Here is an 18936-nt window from a genome sequence, read left to right on the forward strand (position 1 = left end):
CTGGATGGGTTGAGTTTAGCTTCTGATTACATTACATATTTTTCTGGAAAGATGTTCACTCCTCTGAGATAATGAACCATCGGGTCCTTGAGCATAGATGTAAGAACAATGAACCACAGAAAGAAAAGGCTGCAGCCTCAGACACCTGCCTATCTCAAGGCTGAGAAACAAACAGACTGTGGGAGGCTGCCCAGAAGTTGTCCATATCTCTCTCTGTGCAAAGCAGCCTTCGAAGGGTGGGGCCTATCTCTGTGACACGGGGAGGTGGAGATAGAAACGCATAAAAGAAATATGTAACTGAAATAGCTGGAGTTGTGTAGAGGGTCAACGCACTTGTTAGAATTTACACTTTTTGTATAATGTTAGAATCACAATAGATGTTGCGAACGGGTTAACTTTTAAGTTAAGTGTGTTGTGGGCAGCTGGACTGAAACTCCCTGCACGTACACGAGATAACGGACTGTCTCAAGGACAGTGCGTTTGTGTGTGTGAGGCACATACACCCCATGAGGTGTTCACGTGAACCCGGCATGATTTCGACAGGTGATCTAATGTCCGCACCATGATTGGATGAACATTGGTATAAGAGTTCCGATAACTTTATGTACGGGGCCGTCCCGGGTCGCGGAGACAAGGATATTGGAGATGGAGCCGTCCCGGGTCGTGGAGACAAGGATACGGGAGATGGAGCCGTCCCGGGTCGCGGAGACAAGGATACGGGAGATGGGGCCGTCTCGGGCTGCGGAGACAAGGGTACGGAGATGGAAGACTGAGAGCTGGAAACACTAAGACTGAGGATATCAGATGGAAGATTGAAAGCTGTAAGCAAGAAGACTGAAAGCATGAAGAATCAAGCTTGTGTGCTGGAAAGACAGTCTTGAACACTTGAACTCGAGATATCTATAGTGGTGTTTTTCTGTTATAAGATCTGTTGATTGTACCGGCCTTTGGTCTGACCCATCGGGATATTGGGGAATAACGAACGAATAATAATAAAACAGTCTGGTTAGAGGAATTAGCGTTATTTCCTTACAGATTTGGCTGATTTTATTTTCTAACACACTTCCCAGTGGAATTAATATAGATTCTACTGCAACTATGTATATGTACAGGGGTGAGGGAATTCACCTCCAGTAAGAAAGTGACCTTTAAAGTGAAAGAGTAGTGGGTAATATGTTTTCGGTTCTGACTGCTAGGCATAGAAGTAATAACAGTAGAAGTAGTTGGTCCGTTTGAAACGTGAGGTGCTGGGCTAAGAGCTGATTGTTTCTGTTGAGTTTCCAGGAGCCACTCTCTGTGATTCTGTGTGATAGTTCTGTGATCTCTCCAGTGTATGTCAATGTGTGATCCCAGGTCTACTGTTTAGTCTGGAATACAAAACAGTGCCTGGATACGTGTTGTCATCCCTGTATTGTCAGTACTAAGGGCTGCAAGGTACTGTGAGGATCAGCTATATGTGAGGGGCGATTCCAGAGGCTGAACTCCGTACCGGTGCCGGTTAAAAGACAGTCCAGGGGATTGTCTGTCTTCTGAAGTTTTGTGTTATAGAATCAGTTGTCCCTGAGGGTTTTCCAGGGGCTGATCACTGCTGTGTATTTTGAGGTGTGTTGTTTGTTTGGAGTACTGAGCAACCCCTGTGTGCATGTTGTGTGGTAAATGTTTTGCTCACATAGATGTGTTGTATTGTTAATGTGTTGTTATATGCAGTATAATATGTTGTATTGTTATTGTGTTGTTATATTTAGTATAATTTGATTAGATTTGTTAACCCTGATGTTTCATCTCATGCAATAATCTTTATACTCTTACCATTGCTTGTTGAATTATTAACAAATTGGCGAACCAGCCAGGAGGGCGTGTATCCCGAGTCATTCTGATCGGTTGATCAAGCCGGGACACCATAGGGTAAACCACTCTAAGATAACCTGGACAAAGTTAACATTGGTCAGAGTATAGGTTTAAATTAGCAAACTAATCTGGTCGTAGAAAAATTGTTTTCAATTCTTTATGTGTTAGATAAGTAAGTTATTGCTGTTTTCTGTTCTGTCTGTTGCCTGGTATATCTGTATAAGGGATACAGTGTAGCTGGTTTGTCTTATTTCAGTAATGCTCAAAACCAGCAGTCAAGGATAGAGGGAACACCCATCAAATTTCTGTGGGCATACTGTTTGTTAACCATGATATTATTGTTAATGATTTGCTGTAATTACAGATGCTAATATTAGTTGAAAGGAGTGATGTGGTGGCCGGGGCAGAAGGGAATCGGGAAGATTCTGATTCTACGTCTCACAAAGACATTGGTAACATCAGTATATTAAACTGCCAAGAACAAAAGGAGTTACCGACCTTGAAGGATACATTTTTAACCCTACAATGAATGGTAAAAACAAGCTGTTGGTATACGTGACTGAAAAGGTCCAACTGATCTTGTGAAGAGATAGTCTACAATCAACATTGGTTGAACCACGATATCAAGTCAATTCCTAATCACAGCCACTGTATCCCACTTTCCAGCTTTTTCTCACATCCTTTAAGATCTACTTCTCAGGATTTAGCCAGAAGGCACTGTATAACTGATCCTGTAACATCTGCTATTTGGTTAAATATTTCTCCTCTGCTCAGCCATACTCTAAAAACACATCTGGGATCAGCATTTAAGAGACTCAAAGAGCAGGAATCGGATTCAAATACAGGTGGGTTACATGATGCACAAATACATTGCAGAACCACGTTGATGGGTATCTTAAACTTCCAATTCAAACATTGCACATTAACACTTGAATTACACCATTTACATCACAAGACAAATCAAGAATTGAATGAATGTCGAACCAAAATTTTTTTTTTTTTCTACAATACAATACAAGACAAGACAAGACATTGCTTTCAGGACAGACTCACCAGGTATCAGCAAAGTGAGCAGTTCGCAGAATGAGGCTGACACACAGAGGGAGCTGGAACTAATGAGCTACACATACATTAAAATAGTAAAATATACTATAAGTGCAAAAAGCATTTCTCATCTCTTATTCATTTCATTTCTGATAAAATATTCCAAACATGTACAAATATAGCCTTATGTTTGCGTCAGCCACATTACCCATCATTTACCCAGACAAAGACTTAGTCATAGCATGTTGCAGCACAGAAACAGGCCACTTAACCCACCAAGTCTGCACTTGTGTTTTTCTTCACATGAGCCAATCTAATTCCACTCTCCTACTCACTTCCTTGCCCTTTGATTCTCTTCCTTGCTTATAAGCATTTAGTAACTCATGGTTACGAAATTACTAAATACTTACAAAATTTTGGTAATAAAAATTGGCTATTGCCCATATCTATAAAAGAAACCTACAGAGAACTCTAGGTAAATATTATAAACAATGTGCTTCCATCCTTCAATACGGTCCCATATGTTACACAGGATTGTTACTAAAGGTGTTCTACCTTTTCGTCAAATCATCACATGAAAGTGTTCTGAAAACAAAGCGAAGGATTAGATATAATTGAGGTAAATAAAAGCATCTCAATTGGTTGACCTGTTAAAGAATGCTTTGGAGAATTTGTTTAGCGTCCTGGTTATAATTTTGTAGTAAACATCAGATAAACTATATAAACGTTATTAAAAACTGAGACCACTTCCACAACAAAATGGATTCTAGGAGGTGTTAACATTGTTTCTATTGCAGTAAGAATTATAAATGGGTTTAATTCGCCCATCAGGCCCCCTCCCTCCACTAAAGCCCACCTTGGACTCCAACTTCTATGGTAAAGTTCAGCATTGATGTAGCCTGATCTGAAAAGATATTGGAGCAAAACCTTCAGGATATTTATGTATCTCTACTAGTTAACCTACCTTCATATTATACCATGAACCATTCTGCCCCTTGGACTATTAGTCAGTTAAGTCTGCATCCCTTTCTATGTCTCCTACTGCCCTTCCCAACCAGATGCCCATTGTGTCTTTTAAAAGATGTGAATTATAGAGTTAAATCTGTGAATAAAATATTTCTGGTTTTATTTTGCTGATGACTAAAGCAGATGGATTATGTTAACAAAAGTATTTATCTGAACATTAACTTTACATGTAATTAATAGTAATAATAATTCTTACATGTGATATAGCACCTTATCCCGTCGTTGAGAATTCCCCAAACGCTTCACAGGATATAATATAAAGTGAATTGACTATATTCTGTGGGCGAAATACAGTAGCTAGTTGCACACAGCAATGCGCCACAAACAAAAATGGAGTGAGTGACCAATTGTATTTGGGAGGTTGTTGGCCAGGACACGGGGAGAAGCTCTCTTCTCTTTTCGAATAGTGCCATGGAATCTTTAACATCCAGAGAACAGGCAGATGGGACCTCAGTTTAACATCTCATCTGAAAGATGGCACATCAGACAATGCCACACATCCCCAGCACTGCATTGGAGTGTCAGGTTAGACTATGGGATTCGAAGTCCTGACACGGGGCTTGAACCCAAAACCTTCTACCTCAACGGCGAGTGACACACTGTCTGCCAGACTGACACGCACATTGCATATAGTGAACAATACATTATTGTAATATTGTAATACATTGAATATAATGACCATTTCAATTGTAAAGAAAACAAGAATAAAAGGCAGCTCGCTATTTATTTTATCAGTTCATTTACTGTCTGCTTACTATTGGCTACTTCTTTTACAATGTAATTTGTGGTGTTATTTATGAATCTATGAATTAATACTAGGATTGAATTATTTGGCCTCAAGTTTAAAATTCCAAAAATAAACTATGTTCTTGTATAAAATTATAAAGATTTGGACATAAATCAAAACATTTAAAATAAGATGTTAGAAGCAAAATAAAATCAATTTACATAAATGGCAACTAAATAGCAACAAATTACACAGAATTGTTTTTATCTCATCCAGTTTCATTATTCCCAGCGCCTTGGGACGTCCTCCCAACATGAAAGGCGCTATACAAATGTAATCTCGTTGTTGTTGTATTCCTTTTAATAGATTGCATTACTTTAAAATAATTGATAGGTTAACAAATATAGATTTAAAAGTGTTCAAAACATATATAATGAACCTATATCTAAATACACTGTGAACATCATAATAAAACAATAGAGTGGCTGACACTGACAGCTTTGGCAAGTCTCTGCGTTCCACTGAATAGATTTATGCAACAATTCACTGAAGTTAGACTTTGTAACCAGATCTCAATCACAGGTCTCATTGGGGGTCTCATTAGGAGGACGCAGTTTACGTGTGTTGAAGTAGGACACCACTTGCTGAGGCAATTCAGCCAATACACTTTGTGCAAGAGCTTCTTTAGGTGCCTGTGGAATGAAATGCAACTTTGTTATTGTGAAACGCAAATATGTACATGGACATCAAACATCAGCAGAGACTGACAACAACAGGAAGCATTCAGACCTCACTGTTTCAAAACCTATAGATAAATGCATATAGGAAAGAAAAATAGGTAACACATGTACTCTACCATTGAGATCAAACTTGCCAAAGGAGAAGCTAAAAGAGATCTCGGGACGTTAGCTAATTAATCTCGCACCATATCAAAACAATGTGAGGCAGCTAAACATGTAAATTGGATACTGGCCTATATTGCCAGTTGAGTTCAGTTCCCCAGAAACCACATTCAAGCTATCTCGGGCTCCTATCAAGTCACACCTCGAGTACTGAGTACAGATCTGGTTGACACAACAGAAGTGGATTTCCCAGGCCCTAAAGGAAGTGCAGAGGAACATAACAAGGATCATCCCCAATGTTAAACAAATGAGGAACGAATAACAATTAGACAAGCTCGGGCTCTTCAGTCTTGAAAGGAGACGTCTCAGAGGAAGCCTTTTAGAGATATACAACATTTTAAATTGGATTGAGAAAGTGAAGCCAGAATAATACTTTAAATGCACTGACACAGTAGAAAAAAAGGTCACAGGTTTAAAGGACAATTTCAAGACAGGCATGAAGCATTATTTATTTAGCCGGAGGGTAATTACAACTGGAACAGGATATAGTACCAGGAAGGGTGATTAACCAGGATTCATTTAAAAACAGTTTGCTTCTGTGATGGGAAGATGGTTGGGTGGGTATCCTGGAAGGATGAGATCAAATGAGCCAAATGCTTCTTCATCCAAGCCAATCTTGTGATTTTGTGACACAATTGGTGGGAAAATGATGAGGGTTCAAACCTGCACTAAAAAGATGTGAACAAGTAGTGATTATCCTTCTCGGAGGAAGAAGGTCTGCCTGGAAAAGAAATATCTCAATCAAGACTGTTGTGGCCTCAATATCTTGATATGTGATCCAACCATATCCACAGTACTCCAAGGTACTGTTAATTATGTACTTTGATTCTGCAGGGGGCTGTTGAACTTGCTTTGGAGGAGGAAGCAGGTTCAATTTACATCTAAAATCTTGGGATTAGGTGAACAGGGACCGTGGAGTAAGTGAGCATTGCATTTCAGACAAACAAGAGTTCCATGCACATGTGAAACTCTTAGTAGTTTGGTTTGGAATGTCTTAAGCATAGTGATGGGTTTGTGCATGCGTCAGACATCCATCTGACCGAATAAGAAAAAAATCAATATAGACCAGGAGTGATCATTAATTGCAGGGATAGTGGTATAGTCTTGCCCAGTTTCTCAGAAAATGTACGTCTCAGTATTAACAGTACTCAGATTCCTGGTTTATCAACAATTCATGCCTCCCCAATCCATCCCCCCCTTACACTTACTGCTTCAGATGTAATAAATGTCAGAGATTGACAGGGCTGGAATGATGATATGGCTCTAACAATCAACCCTGTGTTTTTATTGACTGCAAACCTAATACATACAGAAGCAACACAGGGCAATCCATTTAGGCTAATTTACCTACCAAATTAAACTTTAGCCCAAATGGATCCAAAGTTGTCAAAACTGCTCGACAACTACTTTAGCCACACAACAGTACAAATAGCTTGGGGCAGCAGATTCTACCCAATGAGCGGAGGGTGGGGTACAAATTATAAATGTTTTTTTGGCTGAAGTGAAACTGCTTTTAATACACCAACCACATAAACTGAATTAGAGGTTTTGAGCTAAGTGAAAAATGAAAGAAATTTAAGCCTCGTGCTGTGTGTAGGTGTGTTGCAAGTTTCCTTTTTTGGTCACATACAGAAACACTCGCAGAGTTTCAGAACCTCCAGTTGCAGAGGCAGGATTTTGTTTTTGTAATTTTCAAACAGTTAATTTCACTGGAACTTTTTAATAAACACAAGCATCCCAACAATGTACAGATACTCAAACTTTAAACCTAGAATACAAATGAAACCAAAAAATCCCTTCATCAGTCACATCTAAATCCCCAAAGCCTAGCATCTGCATAACAAATTACAGAACTGCTGTATTCTGCCATACAATGTATATTACTGCAAAGAAGGCTACTCCACTTTACATCTGGGTATTAATATAACAATAACAATTCTTGTTTTTATATAATAATCTAATAATAATAATCCTTGCATTTGATATAGCACTTTTCGTGTCTTCTAGACGTCTCAAAGCACTTCAGAATATACTGTGAAGTGAATTGACTGTATATTTTGTGGGCGAAACGCAGGAGCCAATTGTTCACAGAAGTAACCCACAAACAGTCATGGATTGAAGTGACCAATTTTTAAAAAATAATTTAAGGGATTATTACACCCGGAAAAGCGATCAGTCAATCGTCTAACAACTGGAATCCTACTTACTGCTAGGTAAACAGAGAAGTGTGGAGTAACGAAACTTGCCCAACGTTTTGCCCTGCTGGGATTCAAACGCTTGTGAGGTGTTTACTTTAACCACTGAGCTACAGGACTCCACTGAGCTACAGAAATCGAGGGTGGAAGCAGAGAGATCGTGTTGAGTGTCATCTGCATACATGTGGAAGTTAACCTCATGTTTGCGATGACACTGCCGAGTGGGAGCATGTAAATATTAAAGAGGAGAGGAGTGAGGATAGAGCGCTGAAGAATACTGCACATGATGGTGTGGGAATGGGAGGAGAAGCTGTTGACAGTTATAAAGAGACATTGGGATAAGTTATAATGAAACCCTGAGGTAGATAAGTAGAAACAACACTGCATCTGTACCATACTTACATTTTGAAACTTCCTGAAAGGCACAAACTGGACGATATCTCGGATGGCCATTTCTCCGGTGGGGGATCGAAGAACACCATCATCACCATCCAGGAACTCCATGGCAGTGAAATCGGCCCCACCAACACCAATGATGATGATGGACATTGGCAATTTGGAAGCGTTGACTATGGCACGTCGTGTATCGTCTAAATCAGTTATCACTCCGTCCGTGATGATCAGCAGGATGTAATATTGCTGTTTTAAAATAAGATGATCTCATCGCACTCATCATCAATCCTGTGCAAATCTTATCTCATTCTGAAGTTATCAGATACACCTGCAACTGCAACTTCTTAATACACGCAAAAGCCTTTTATGCCCGACTGAGCAGCGAGATTCAAAAGTGAATTGGACAACATGTTTTATCAAATGGAATCTAGTTCTTATAACCTGGAATGCACTGCCTGAAAGAGTGATTGAAGCCGATTCAATAATAACTTTCAAAAGGGAATTGGATATTTACTTGAGAAGTAAATAGTTGCAAGGCTATGGGGAAAGAGCGGGGGAGTGGGACTAATTGGATAGCTCTTTCAAAGAGCCGGTACAGGCACGATGGGCCAAATGGCCTCCTTCTGTGTTGTATGATTCTATGATTCTATCGCCAATGTAAAGAAAGAGTTGCTAATCATTTGTGCCCCCTTTCTGAAATAGTTCCTTAAAAGTTGTTGTTGGTTCTTTGGATGAAAAGAAACAAACATTGGTAAGCACATGAGGAGAATTTTCCTCATTTCCTTGTTTTACGATGAATAGCAGGAAGAAATCAATTTACAGGTGGAAGGATTTTCACTTTCATTTGGTATAAAACAACTTACAAATATCTTGAAACCGGTTAGTTTGATATTCTTGGTTCTGTTGTAATTTGTGCATACAAAGTGATTCACTGTAAATTTCGTTTTTAACTACAAGTATTAAGAAATGTAAAACACAGCTGCTTTTCAGTGATTAAATATGTCATCAAGTTCTCCAGGTGTTCAAACTGTAAAAGATACCCCTACACTTTACACACATTCACTGTCCACTCAAAATTTAGATAAATTCATCACTAACCATTTAGCAAGCAGTGGATATATACAAACCACTTTACCCTCCAATGGATTGCCTGCTCACAAAAGTGAAAGATATTTATGTTGAAAAATGACACTTTTTCCTATCTTGGTACCCAATGGTGAGGAGAAATTCTGCCAGGATCTGCATTTACTAAATTAGCATTTCAGAACTGAGCAAATTGTTGAATTCAATCTTACCTTTGAACTCAGTTTTCTGCAATTGTTTAAATAACTTACAGAAAATCAATTTCAAAATTAAGGAGGCATTTAAGAATTTGACAAACTCGAGACCTTCTGAAAGGTTACAAATTAAATCTAGACCCAGATGGAATTTCTCATGACTCATGCCAACTTTCAAGTACTTCCAGATTAGATAAAGCTCTTTCTACTCTGGCCAAACAATGTCCCTGAATCAGAACGTGGACTGGTAACCTGCTTTTAGTCACTTTCGGTGCCATTCTCATTGCTGGTTGCAAGTTGGCTGGAGCAAGTGCACATGTGGGAACTTACCGAAGCTGTTGGCTGCTGTGCTGCTGCAGCTCCAAATTCAGCCACATGGTTTATTATGGGAGAGAAGTTTGTGGGCCCATATAGCTTGACTTGAGGCAGACAGTTGCGGTAGGCATCCACAATCCCTTGCACACCTAAAGAACACAGACACCAGTCACAATGTGTTAAACTCATTTATTATTGGTATGAGCTTGGTACCATTCCTGGTTTGCCCTTTGCCTTTTAGGTTTCAAAGTTTTGCGATAGTTTTTTTTTCCGCTTGCTGGACAGGTTAGAACAATATTCAACTCCAATTAGCAACTCATTTGATATTTATCATACTGATTGTACCCTGTTGATGGAAATTCCCCTGTGAAATGTTTAGTGGTAAAGTCCATGAAGTTGAGGACTCGGTATTGGATTTCTGGTGTAAGGTACTTGCATGATTTGTTTTGTTTAGTAATTACCTTTACAATGCACAATGTGAGGGATGTGAGGGAAGTGTGAGGAATGTGAGGCTTTATATAAAAAAGGCAAGTTCTTTTGTTATCTTTATTTCTCTCCACTCCTACCCTCTCTGTCATCACATTGAGGATGCAGTGAGGAAGAAGGAACGTTAGATGTTTTCAAAGTTTCGGAAGAATAAGAGGACAGTTCAAGAGATTACAGCAACAACAACAAATTATATTTGTATAGCACCTTTCATGTCAGGCAGTTAAAAACATGGAATCCAAGCTTCTAGAAGGCAACTCCCTAATAAATATGTGAGAGTATCATTTCAGATTAAGAAAGAAAACTTATGTTTATAGTACCTTGTTTAAAATATGTTTAAAGGTCTCAAAGTGCTTCACAGGTACTTGCCTAGTGTTGTGTCAAAATGAGAGGAAACAGTGAGACCAAGAATAGTGATAAAAGAAATGAAGAGTTCTGATGGTATATTTGTTCCCAAGAGACTTGCCTCTCATTTATTTATCCCCTTCCCCCTTGAGGTGTATTCAAAACCAATTTACATTTATATAGTGCCTTCGGTCACCCTCCACCCCCCACCTGCCCTCCACCCTCCCTGATCCCGACCCGTAGCTTGGGTCTGAAACACTGATTGTCCAGCCCTTTGGGACATCTTCCAACGTGAAAGGCACTATACAAATGTAATTTTGTTGTTGTTGCTCATTAACGTCAAAAGGATTTTCCAAGACAGTCAGGGTTTGCACCCGAGCTGGGGTGGGAATCAGGGAGGGAGGGTGTTCTGAATGTAGGATTTAAAGACAGAGAGAGGCGAGATAGAGGGATGAAGTTCCACAGGTTAGGGGTGTAGTAGTTGGGCATTTGGAAGCCTGCAATGCACAGCATCATAGCTCAATCTGGAAACTGATAGTTTTGAGACTCTTTGTTCCTGTGCAAAGAATCTGACTGAACGTTGCAATCATAATGTTTTTGTCCCACCACATTACAAGCTGGGTTTAAAATAACACAAATCTAATGAACCAGAGGACTCAAATCTCTCACAGTCATAATCTTAAGACGATTATCTTAAAAATTAAGGTTGTGCATAACTGTAGACCATTCTTCAATTCAGCCTTAACTTGGAAACAACATTTGGCTTCCAAATTATGATTCAATTTAAGATTTTTTCTCATTTTGACCAAGTTTAAGTTTGAAAACACAGACCTATGGTAAGTTCACTACAAATTGCAGACCTCAGATTGTGAACAGATTTCTCACATTTAGGTTCTTAAATTATAAAATACATATTGTAAAACTGTTACATGCTATTACTACACAAAATGAGGGATCTGCAGTTAAAACTTAAATTTGCAGCTCGCATTCAGGAATACATGTTAAACTTGTTTGTTTTAATGTTTGGCTTTGAAGCAACACAGAAAGTAAAGTTACCTTGAATATTACTCCTGACTGAAAGGTGAAAGCAACTTTAAAACCGGTAAAGGTAATTTTAACATGTGTTTCTGACCGTGAGCTGCAAACAAAGTAACTCCTTCCCTCACCTACTTTTGTGATTATTTTACAGTTGGTTTGATATCTTTTTTTCTTAGTAATTAAGAATAGAGAGCACTTTATTAATGCTATTATTAATAATAACTAAGTAATAATAATCCTTGCATTTGATATAGCACCTTTCAAGTCACAAGGGTACCTCAAAGCATTCACAGGATTTATTGCGAGGTTTAGGATTTAATTGTGTAGGTCATTCAATTTTGTTGGGTTCAGAAATACTCCATCCAGGGAAGGGGAAAGAAAGAGGGTTCAAATCAAGATTGTTCTGTGTGAGGGAATGGTGTGTGAGGATATTGTATGTCACGGTAGAGCACATGCTGTACAGTTTTGAACAAAACAAATTATGTTGGGTGTGAATAACTCAACATGACAACATCTTTGTAACATATGTAACATGAACATGAAGAGCATGAAGTGCTGCTTAGAATCTCTGAAAAAAATGTTTCAACCATATTTTCTCTTTCCACTGGACAACAACTGCATATATATAGCGCCCTCCCCGGACGGCGTCTCGGAGCGCTTACAGTGGCGGAGTCTGACAACTAGCCGGGGGGGAGAGGGAGGGGGAGGTGACCGTAAGCACGATCNAAAAAAAGGAGAGATTTGAAATTGGGGAGGGAGGGGGCAAGATGGAGCGATTGAGGGAGGGAGTTGCAGAGTTTTGGGGCATAGTGATTGAAGGCACAGCCACCGACGGTGGTGCGGAGGGGACGAGGGACAAACAGGAGGTTGGAGTCGGCGGAGGTAGCAGGTGGTGGATTGGGGGGGTAAACAAAGCGGATAAGTAGGGAGGTGCGAGGGCATGAAGGGATTTCAAACAAGTGAGAGGATCTTGAAATCGATCTGTTCAGTAATTGGGAGCCAGTAGAGTTTGACAAGGACTGGTTTCTGGTTACAATAACTTTCTGGTTAATAAGAAAAAAAATACAACTCCATACCTGAACAGAATGGGCTGGCTGGGTTGAAGTTAAGTGGAAATTCATGAGAAACCTATAGAAAAAATACTACTGTAAAGCGTGATTTGTGATTAAAACGTGAAACTTGAATAAATAGTTTTCATATAAAAGTGATCTATATTTACCTGCCAGGAAGGGGGTATCTGCGCACCAAACCCAAATGCTGGGAACAATTTATCTCTGTAAAGAAATAATCAGATTTACTTACATAATGCCGTGAATGTGCAGAAATATCATGACGTTACTTCCTGCGCACTGTACATGCTCAGTATACACAGGAATCCCTACTGGAAAACTTATCGCTCTCTCCGCACTGCTGTGCATGGTGCACAGAAAGCCAGCCAGTCAGTGGAGGAAGCTGATAATGTACCACAATTTCAATGTACACCAGAAGGCCCACCATCAATCCATTCTCTCATTGTGAATCTTATACTGCAAAATGTCATCATAAGCTTTAAATTCTTATCAATGTCCAGAGAGTCATAGGATTCCCTCCCCACTCACATAAAATGCCAGACGTTGAACAGAAAAAATAAATAAGCTGGAGTGCATTACGTATCATAGTCTTGAATGATCATTCCAACAGACCAGATTGCCATCAGATATTCATTAAATCCATTAGGACTGATATGATGTAGGGAGTCAGGTGAACGAGGGTCCCCATTTGAGCCTGTAAAATCGATCCCGACCTGTAATTAAAGAGAAGGAAATATTTACTGGTGGCAAGTTCTATAAAATGGTTGAAACTTGGGACTATAAAACCTAGGAGCACAATACCAAGGATTCATTGCCTGAATGATTCAGTTAGATATTGGATTGCATTTTAGTGGGCAAAAAGCTACTTTTTTTTTGCTGGTGACATATTAATTTCAGAAATCACTCACTTGTGCCGAGCTCCAGAAACAATGAATATTATTTTTCATTTACTGACTGATGAGAAGCTGAGCTGTGATAGTTTGGTTCTTATACCCAATGCTCCCAACTCAATGAACTGTTCAACCCACAAGTGCACTAAAGCCAAGCACCACTGCTACTGTGATTTAGCAGCTTCGAAATCTGACATCAAGGGTAACTGGAGTGCAATTTGGCATGCAGGGTTAAGAGCAGCCAAAGGGAAGAATTCCTGTCCCTAATGACCAGTCTGCCCCTCCAAATCCTGCCGACAAGCCAGGCTGGCACCAGCAGTGCCCTGGAGTACAGCAGAACTACTTGGCTCAGGAACCAGCCTATCAAAACCGCCACAGAGGGTTGATTTGATTCCATCGTTTCAATACAAAAAGCATGTCATCTGGAGCCAGTTCAGTCACAAGGAAATCCCACTTACTTCCCACTCAAGGACATCCTTCTTAACTCCCCCCACCCCACCAAGAGGAATAGTCATCCACACCAATTGCTCGAAGACGACAAGATTACTCAGTCACAACGAACCTTGGGAGCAGTTAGTCTCCTTCTGCTTTTTGATTGGGTAACTGTAATATACATGTTTTGAGAAAATAAAATCTAAAACACAAATCATATGGATCTATACAAGTTTAACACCGTTATTTCCTTTGCTACTGTTAAAGTGAGCTTTCCATTTGGACATCTGTGAACCGCTCAATGCATTTTTCCATTTTGGGCATTGTTTCCAGAGAAGAGAGCAACACAAAAATGGAATGAGAACAAAAGCATAAAAAGCAGAAAACAAAGCGATGAACAGTTAGGAAAATGAAGCATTGATGAAATTTGTAATAACTAAAATTGTAATACTACAATTATAAGTTTGCGAAGAATCCACTTCCCGTGCAGGTATTTATTAACTTTAACTTTGATGAGAAATTAAACATTTTACAATATGCAGCCTAGCTTTTCTATCATTGTGAATACCAAAACTGCAATTTGCTACATGCAATATGTCTAAGCAATTCACTCACAATGAAGTTCATCTGACATCCACCCATAATGTAGTCCAGAAATGAGTATTCCTTCACAACCTGCAAGTTAAATATCAGCAACGGTTTAGATCTGTATAAGTTATGTGTTACAGCTTGTATCACTAGAATACATTCTAGAATACATTACCTAAAATGTTGATCATGTGAAAGGTAAAACATATCATTTGGTTATTAATATTTATTCACCTCATCCAAAAAAGATATCGTAAGTGATTTTAATTTAAACAAGGAAAGAGGTATCCTGTACATGGGTGCAATGGCTAATATCTAGTGCAATGACAAACTAAGTTTCAAAAAGGACTATACAGTTGGATAGATCTCAAGAAAATAGGATGTTCTGACAAAAAGGTGAATATCTGAGATTCACCCTTTTTATAATGGATAAATACATTTCACAGTTTGTTTAAGATGCAGCAATGCTTAAGATGCTTCTTAAAATCTCCATCCGTGAGGCACTGTTGAGTGAAGAACATTATCTGAGTATAGTTCTCATTGTGTCTTTCCCACTTCTGTTCTTTCTTTCGCTTAATTGTCTCATCTGACAGAGTGGATAGTTCTGCTCCCAAGTCTCAGACATTTCAGAATTAGCCGCTTGGAGGGACCACCGTCCCATACTCTGAACGTGCCTTCTCATGGTGGTGGGCAAGTGTGTGGCCTTGGTTGGTGCTTCCTCTATAACGTGGAGGGATCACAGACGGAGGCCCAGAACTCCACAGTATTGGCATAAATGTAGATAAACCCAGATTAGGTTTATCAGCTTCACATCCAATTCAGTTAAAGAGATTGTAGTTGCTTAACACACCGAGGATACGGAGAATAATTTTAAATGCCTGACAAGTGACTGTTTAAAAAAAAGTAATTCTATTATGATAATATTAATAATAAAAATTAATAATTTCAGGAAGTAGCCAATATAGATGAGAAAAACGCCAAACCCTGAGCTATATTAAGTTTCAGGCATTAAGTGACAGAACAGACTTACTACATTTTTCTTCCTAATGTTACAACACCCACAAATTCACAATGTGGCACTGGTTAGAATCATAGAATTATATAACACAGAAGGAGGCCATTTGGATAATCTTGTCTGCGCCAGCATAAAACATCTATAAAAATCAATCCCACTCTCCCTATAGAATCATATAGAATTAAACAGCACAGGAGGAGGCCATCGTGTCTGTACCGGCTCTTTGAAAAGATCTATCCAAATCAATCCCACTCCCTTGCTGTCTCCCCATAGCCAGGCAAACTTGTCCTCCCCAAATAATTATCTACTTCTCTCTTAAAAGTTGTTATCGAATCGGCTTCCACCACACTTTAAGGCAATTCCAGATCCGAACAAATCGCTGTGTGAAATTTCTCCTCACCTCCCCTCTGTTTCTTTTAACAACTATTTTAAATTGGTGCCTTCAGGTTACCAACCCACCCGCCAATGGAAATAGTTTCTCCTTGTTCACCCTATCAAATCCCCTCATAACCTTGAAAACTTCTCTTAAGTCTCCTCTTAACCTTCTCTGCTCCAATCCTAGCTTCTCTAGCCTCTCCTGATAACTGAAGTCCTGCATTCGGGATACCATCCTGGTGAATCTCCTTTGCACCCTCTCCAATGCCTTGACATCCTTCCTAGAGTGTGGTGCTCAGAACTGAACACAGTCTCTTGCTGAGGACTAACCAGTGTTTTATAAAGGTTTATCATAACTTCCTGAATTTTGTATTCTATGCCCCTATATATAAAGCCTGATATCCCCTATGCTTTTTTAACAGCTTCATCTACCTGTCCTGCCACCATCAAAGATTTACTTATATGAACCCCCGGGTTTCTCTGTTCCTTCAACCCTTTTAAGACTGTACCATCAGCTTATATAGCCTCTCCTCATTCTTCCTCCCAAAATGCATCACATTGCATCATTTCTCCACATTAAACTTCATCTGCCCCGTATCTGCCCATTTTACCAGTCAGATTCAAAAGTGGTTTCAAAAGAATATTGGCAACACCCTCTGCCTTCCCAAATCCACTTATTCGGATTGTTTTTGTTTGGAAACGATATGAGCTCAGAAATCAGGCAAATAGCTGGAAATCAATCCAAGCCAAACATTCATATTACATTGCAACCAACTGTACTACAAAAGGAAACACCATGGACACAATCAAAACAACACCCAACGCACAATTCTACACAGTGCAAGGCTCTCAAAACCAGATACACATACTTTAATGTCTAAAAGCTTTAAACAAAGCTCTAATCAAAATGTTCACTGTAAAGTGGCCAAAATAATAACGTTGCTAAAAATATAAAAGGTCACTCATTGTGCCAAGTGTATTTGGGTGGAGAGGAATACAAAATACAATACAACCCTCTCACAGAGCTTTGTTTACTATGTCTTCATCTAATGTTTTGAGGGGGAGGGAAAGAGAGGAAAGGTCAGTGAAGCAAAACACTAGATGAGTGTGTTAACCAAATTATCTGAGGTCAGACATAGAGCAATATAGATTAATGAATTTTGTAAACATGACTAAGCTGAAAAAGAAACTCTCCCCTAGTATGTACCTGACACAGTTTGAAACTCACTATCCCCGAATTTTTGTAACTTCTCTTTTTCTGTTTCTTCTTTGGATTAATGCACTCAAACTCCGCCTGCAAAAAAAAATAGCACCATAAGAAATGGCACTGCACAATACAGTACAACTACGGAATTACAGCACACAATTCAGTGTGAAAACAGAGTGTATACTGCAAGGAAACAGATTGAATGCTATTAACACTGAATAATCCAGCAATGCTTTTCCATGAAGATTATTTTTATTCCTGGCAATATTCCTGCTATAGATTGTTGAGTTTTTCAAAGCTCTCTTTGATAGCAATTTCAAATCATGGCCAAATTATCAGTAGGGGGTGGAGGAAGTGGAGTCCTGTAGCTTAGTGGTTAGAGCACTCGCCTCACAAGTGAGAGTACCTGGGTTCAATTCCTGGCAGGGCGAAACGTTGGGCAAGTTTCCTTACTCCACCCACCTCTGATCACCCAGCAGTAAGTAGGAACCTGGTTGCTAGTGGACTGGCAGATCGCTTTTCCGGGGCTAATAATCTCTTCCAAAAAATAAATGAATAATAAAAATATATGTGTCTTGGTGAAGACGTCTCAAAGCGCTGCACACAGTATACTCTAAAGTGAATTGACTATATATTTTCTGACCGAAACACGGCAGCCAATTGCGCACAGCAGTGTCCCGCAAATGGTCAAGTTTGTTCCTACATGTTAAGTTTTCAAATCATGGCGTTGTGTGGGAGTGTTTGTGTGTGAGTGGAGGAGTGGGGGGGCGGTGAGAGAAAGAAAGAAGTGCGAAGAGGAAATCTACAGCACAGTAAACAGAGGAAAGGATAAAAATCCCACAAACGTACTGGTGAACTCTGCTTTGCTTCTTGCAGCCTCTCCATGTTTGTTTCAAATGTACCTATTAGATCATGCGACCCATCATTGTCATAATCATAGCACGTTATCTGAAAGAAAGATTCATTTAGATCGAAGCCAACAAGAGCCAGTTAAACATTTCTGTTCACAATCAACAATCCTGGGTTTAGTTGCAACACAATTTGTCACACATTTTTGCACTAAGATACAAATGATTTATATTGTACAATTGCATAGCCTGTCAGTGGTCACTGTCCAAACCCAAAATTAACCAATGAACCCATAAGAGGATAACAGTGATCATGGAAGATATGTAGCTTTGTAGTTTCAGGGGAAAACAACAACAAATTAAATTTTTTCAGCGCTTTTCACTTTAGGAGGACGTCCCAAAGTGCTGGACAGTCAGGGATCTGCACCCGAGCTGGTGGTTGGGATCAGGAGAGGTGGTAGCAGGGATAGGAGGGTGACCGAAGCAGATAATCTGTGCTAATGACAGTGTGTGTGGCATCTTGACGGTCTCCAAAATTACACTCCAAAATAAGGTCAATCTTCAAATAGAAATCTAGAAACCAAAGCAGGAGCAGATTACAACCAGTGAAAATGCTAATTGGATCACATGCAATGGCACCTTTAATCTCATGTTTGTTTAGGGTGAAACATCTCTTTATATCACAAAGAGTAACTCCAGTATCATATTAAAATGAGGTGTAGTGCTTTGTATTCGCTGGATGTTCCGTTAAATTCTATGAATTCAGGATCTTATTTTATTTCTAATGTGAATCAATAATTTCCCTAAGATTATTATATTGCAGTAATATACTTTGGGTGACATTTCTCAAGGGACCAAGTCATAAAAATAGAGATTAGTAAGATGTGCGGAAAGTGTATTTTCTGTAAGTGAAGA

General features: G+C 39.3%; 1 protein-coding gene across 1 annotated transcript in view; it reads right to left on the bottom strand.

Annotated features, from left to right (window-relative positions):
* Window positions 1–4894: 4894 nt before the first annotated feature.
* Window positions 4895–18936, bottom strand: part of LOC103184939 (copine-3-like) — a 28180-nt gene continuing 14138 nt past the window's right edge. Inside the window, 9 exon segments of the mRNA NM_001292265.1 lie at window positions 4895–5337; window positions 8145–8381; window positions 9743–9876; window positions 12673–12724; window positions 12816–12870; window positions 13246–13379; window positions 14604–14663; window positions 17174–17260; window positions 18023–18121. Of these exon segments, the coding sequence (NP_001279194.1) occupies window positions 5218–5337; window positions 8145–8381; window positions 9743–9876; window positions 12673–12724; window positions 12816–12870; window positions 13246–13379; window positions 14604–14663; window positions 17174–17260; window positions 18023–18121 (978 nt within the window). The 3' untranslated portion in view covers window positions 4895–5217.

Source organism: Callorhinchus milii, unplaced genomic scaffold, assembly GCF_018977255.1.
Source record: "Callorhinchus milii isolate IMCB2004 unplaced genomic scaffold, IMCB_Cmil_1.0 Scaffold2, whole genome shotgun sequence".
Taxonomy (NCBI): domain Eukaryota; kingdom Metazoa; phylum Chordata; class Chondrichthyes; order Chimaeriformes; family Callorhinchidae; genus Callorhinchus; species Callorhinchus milii.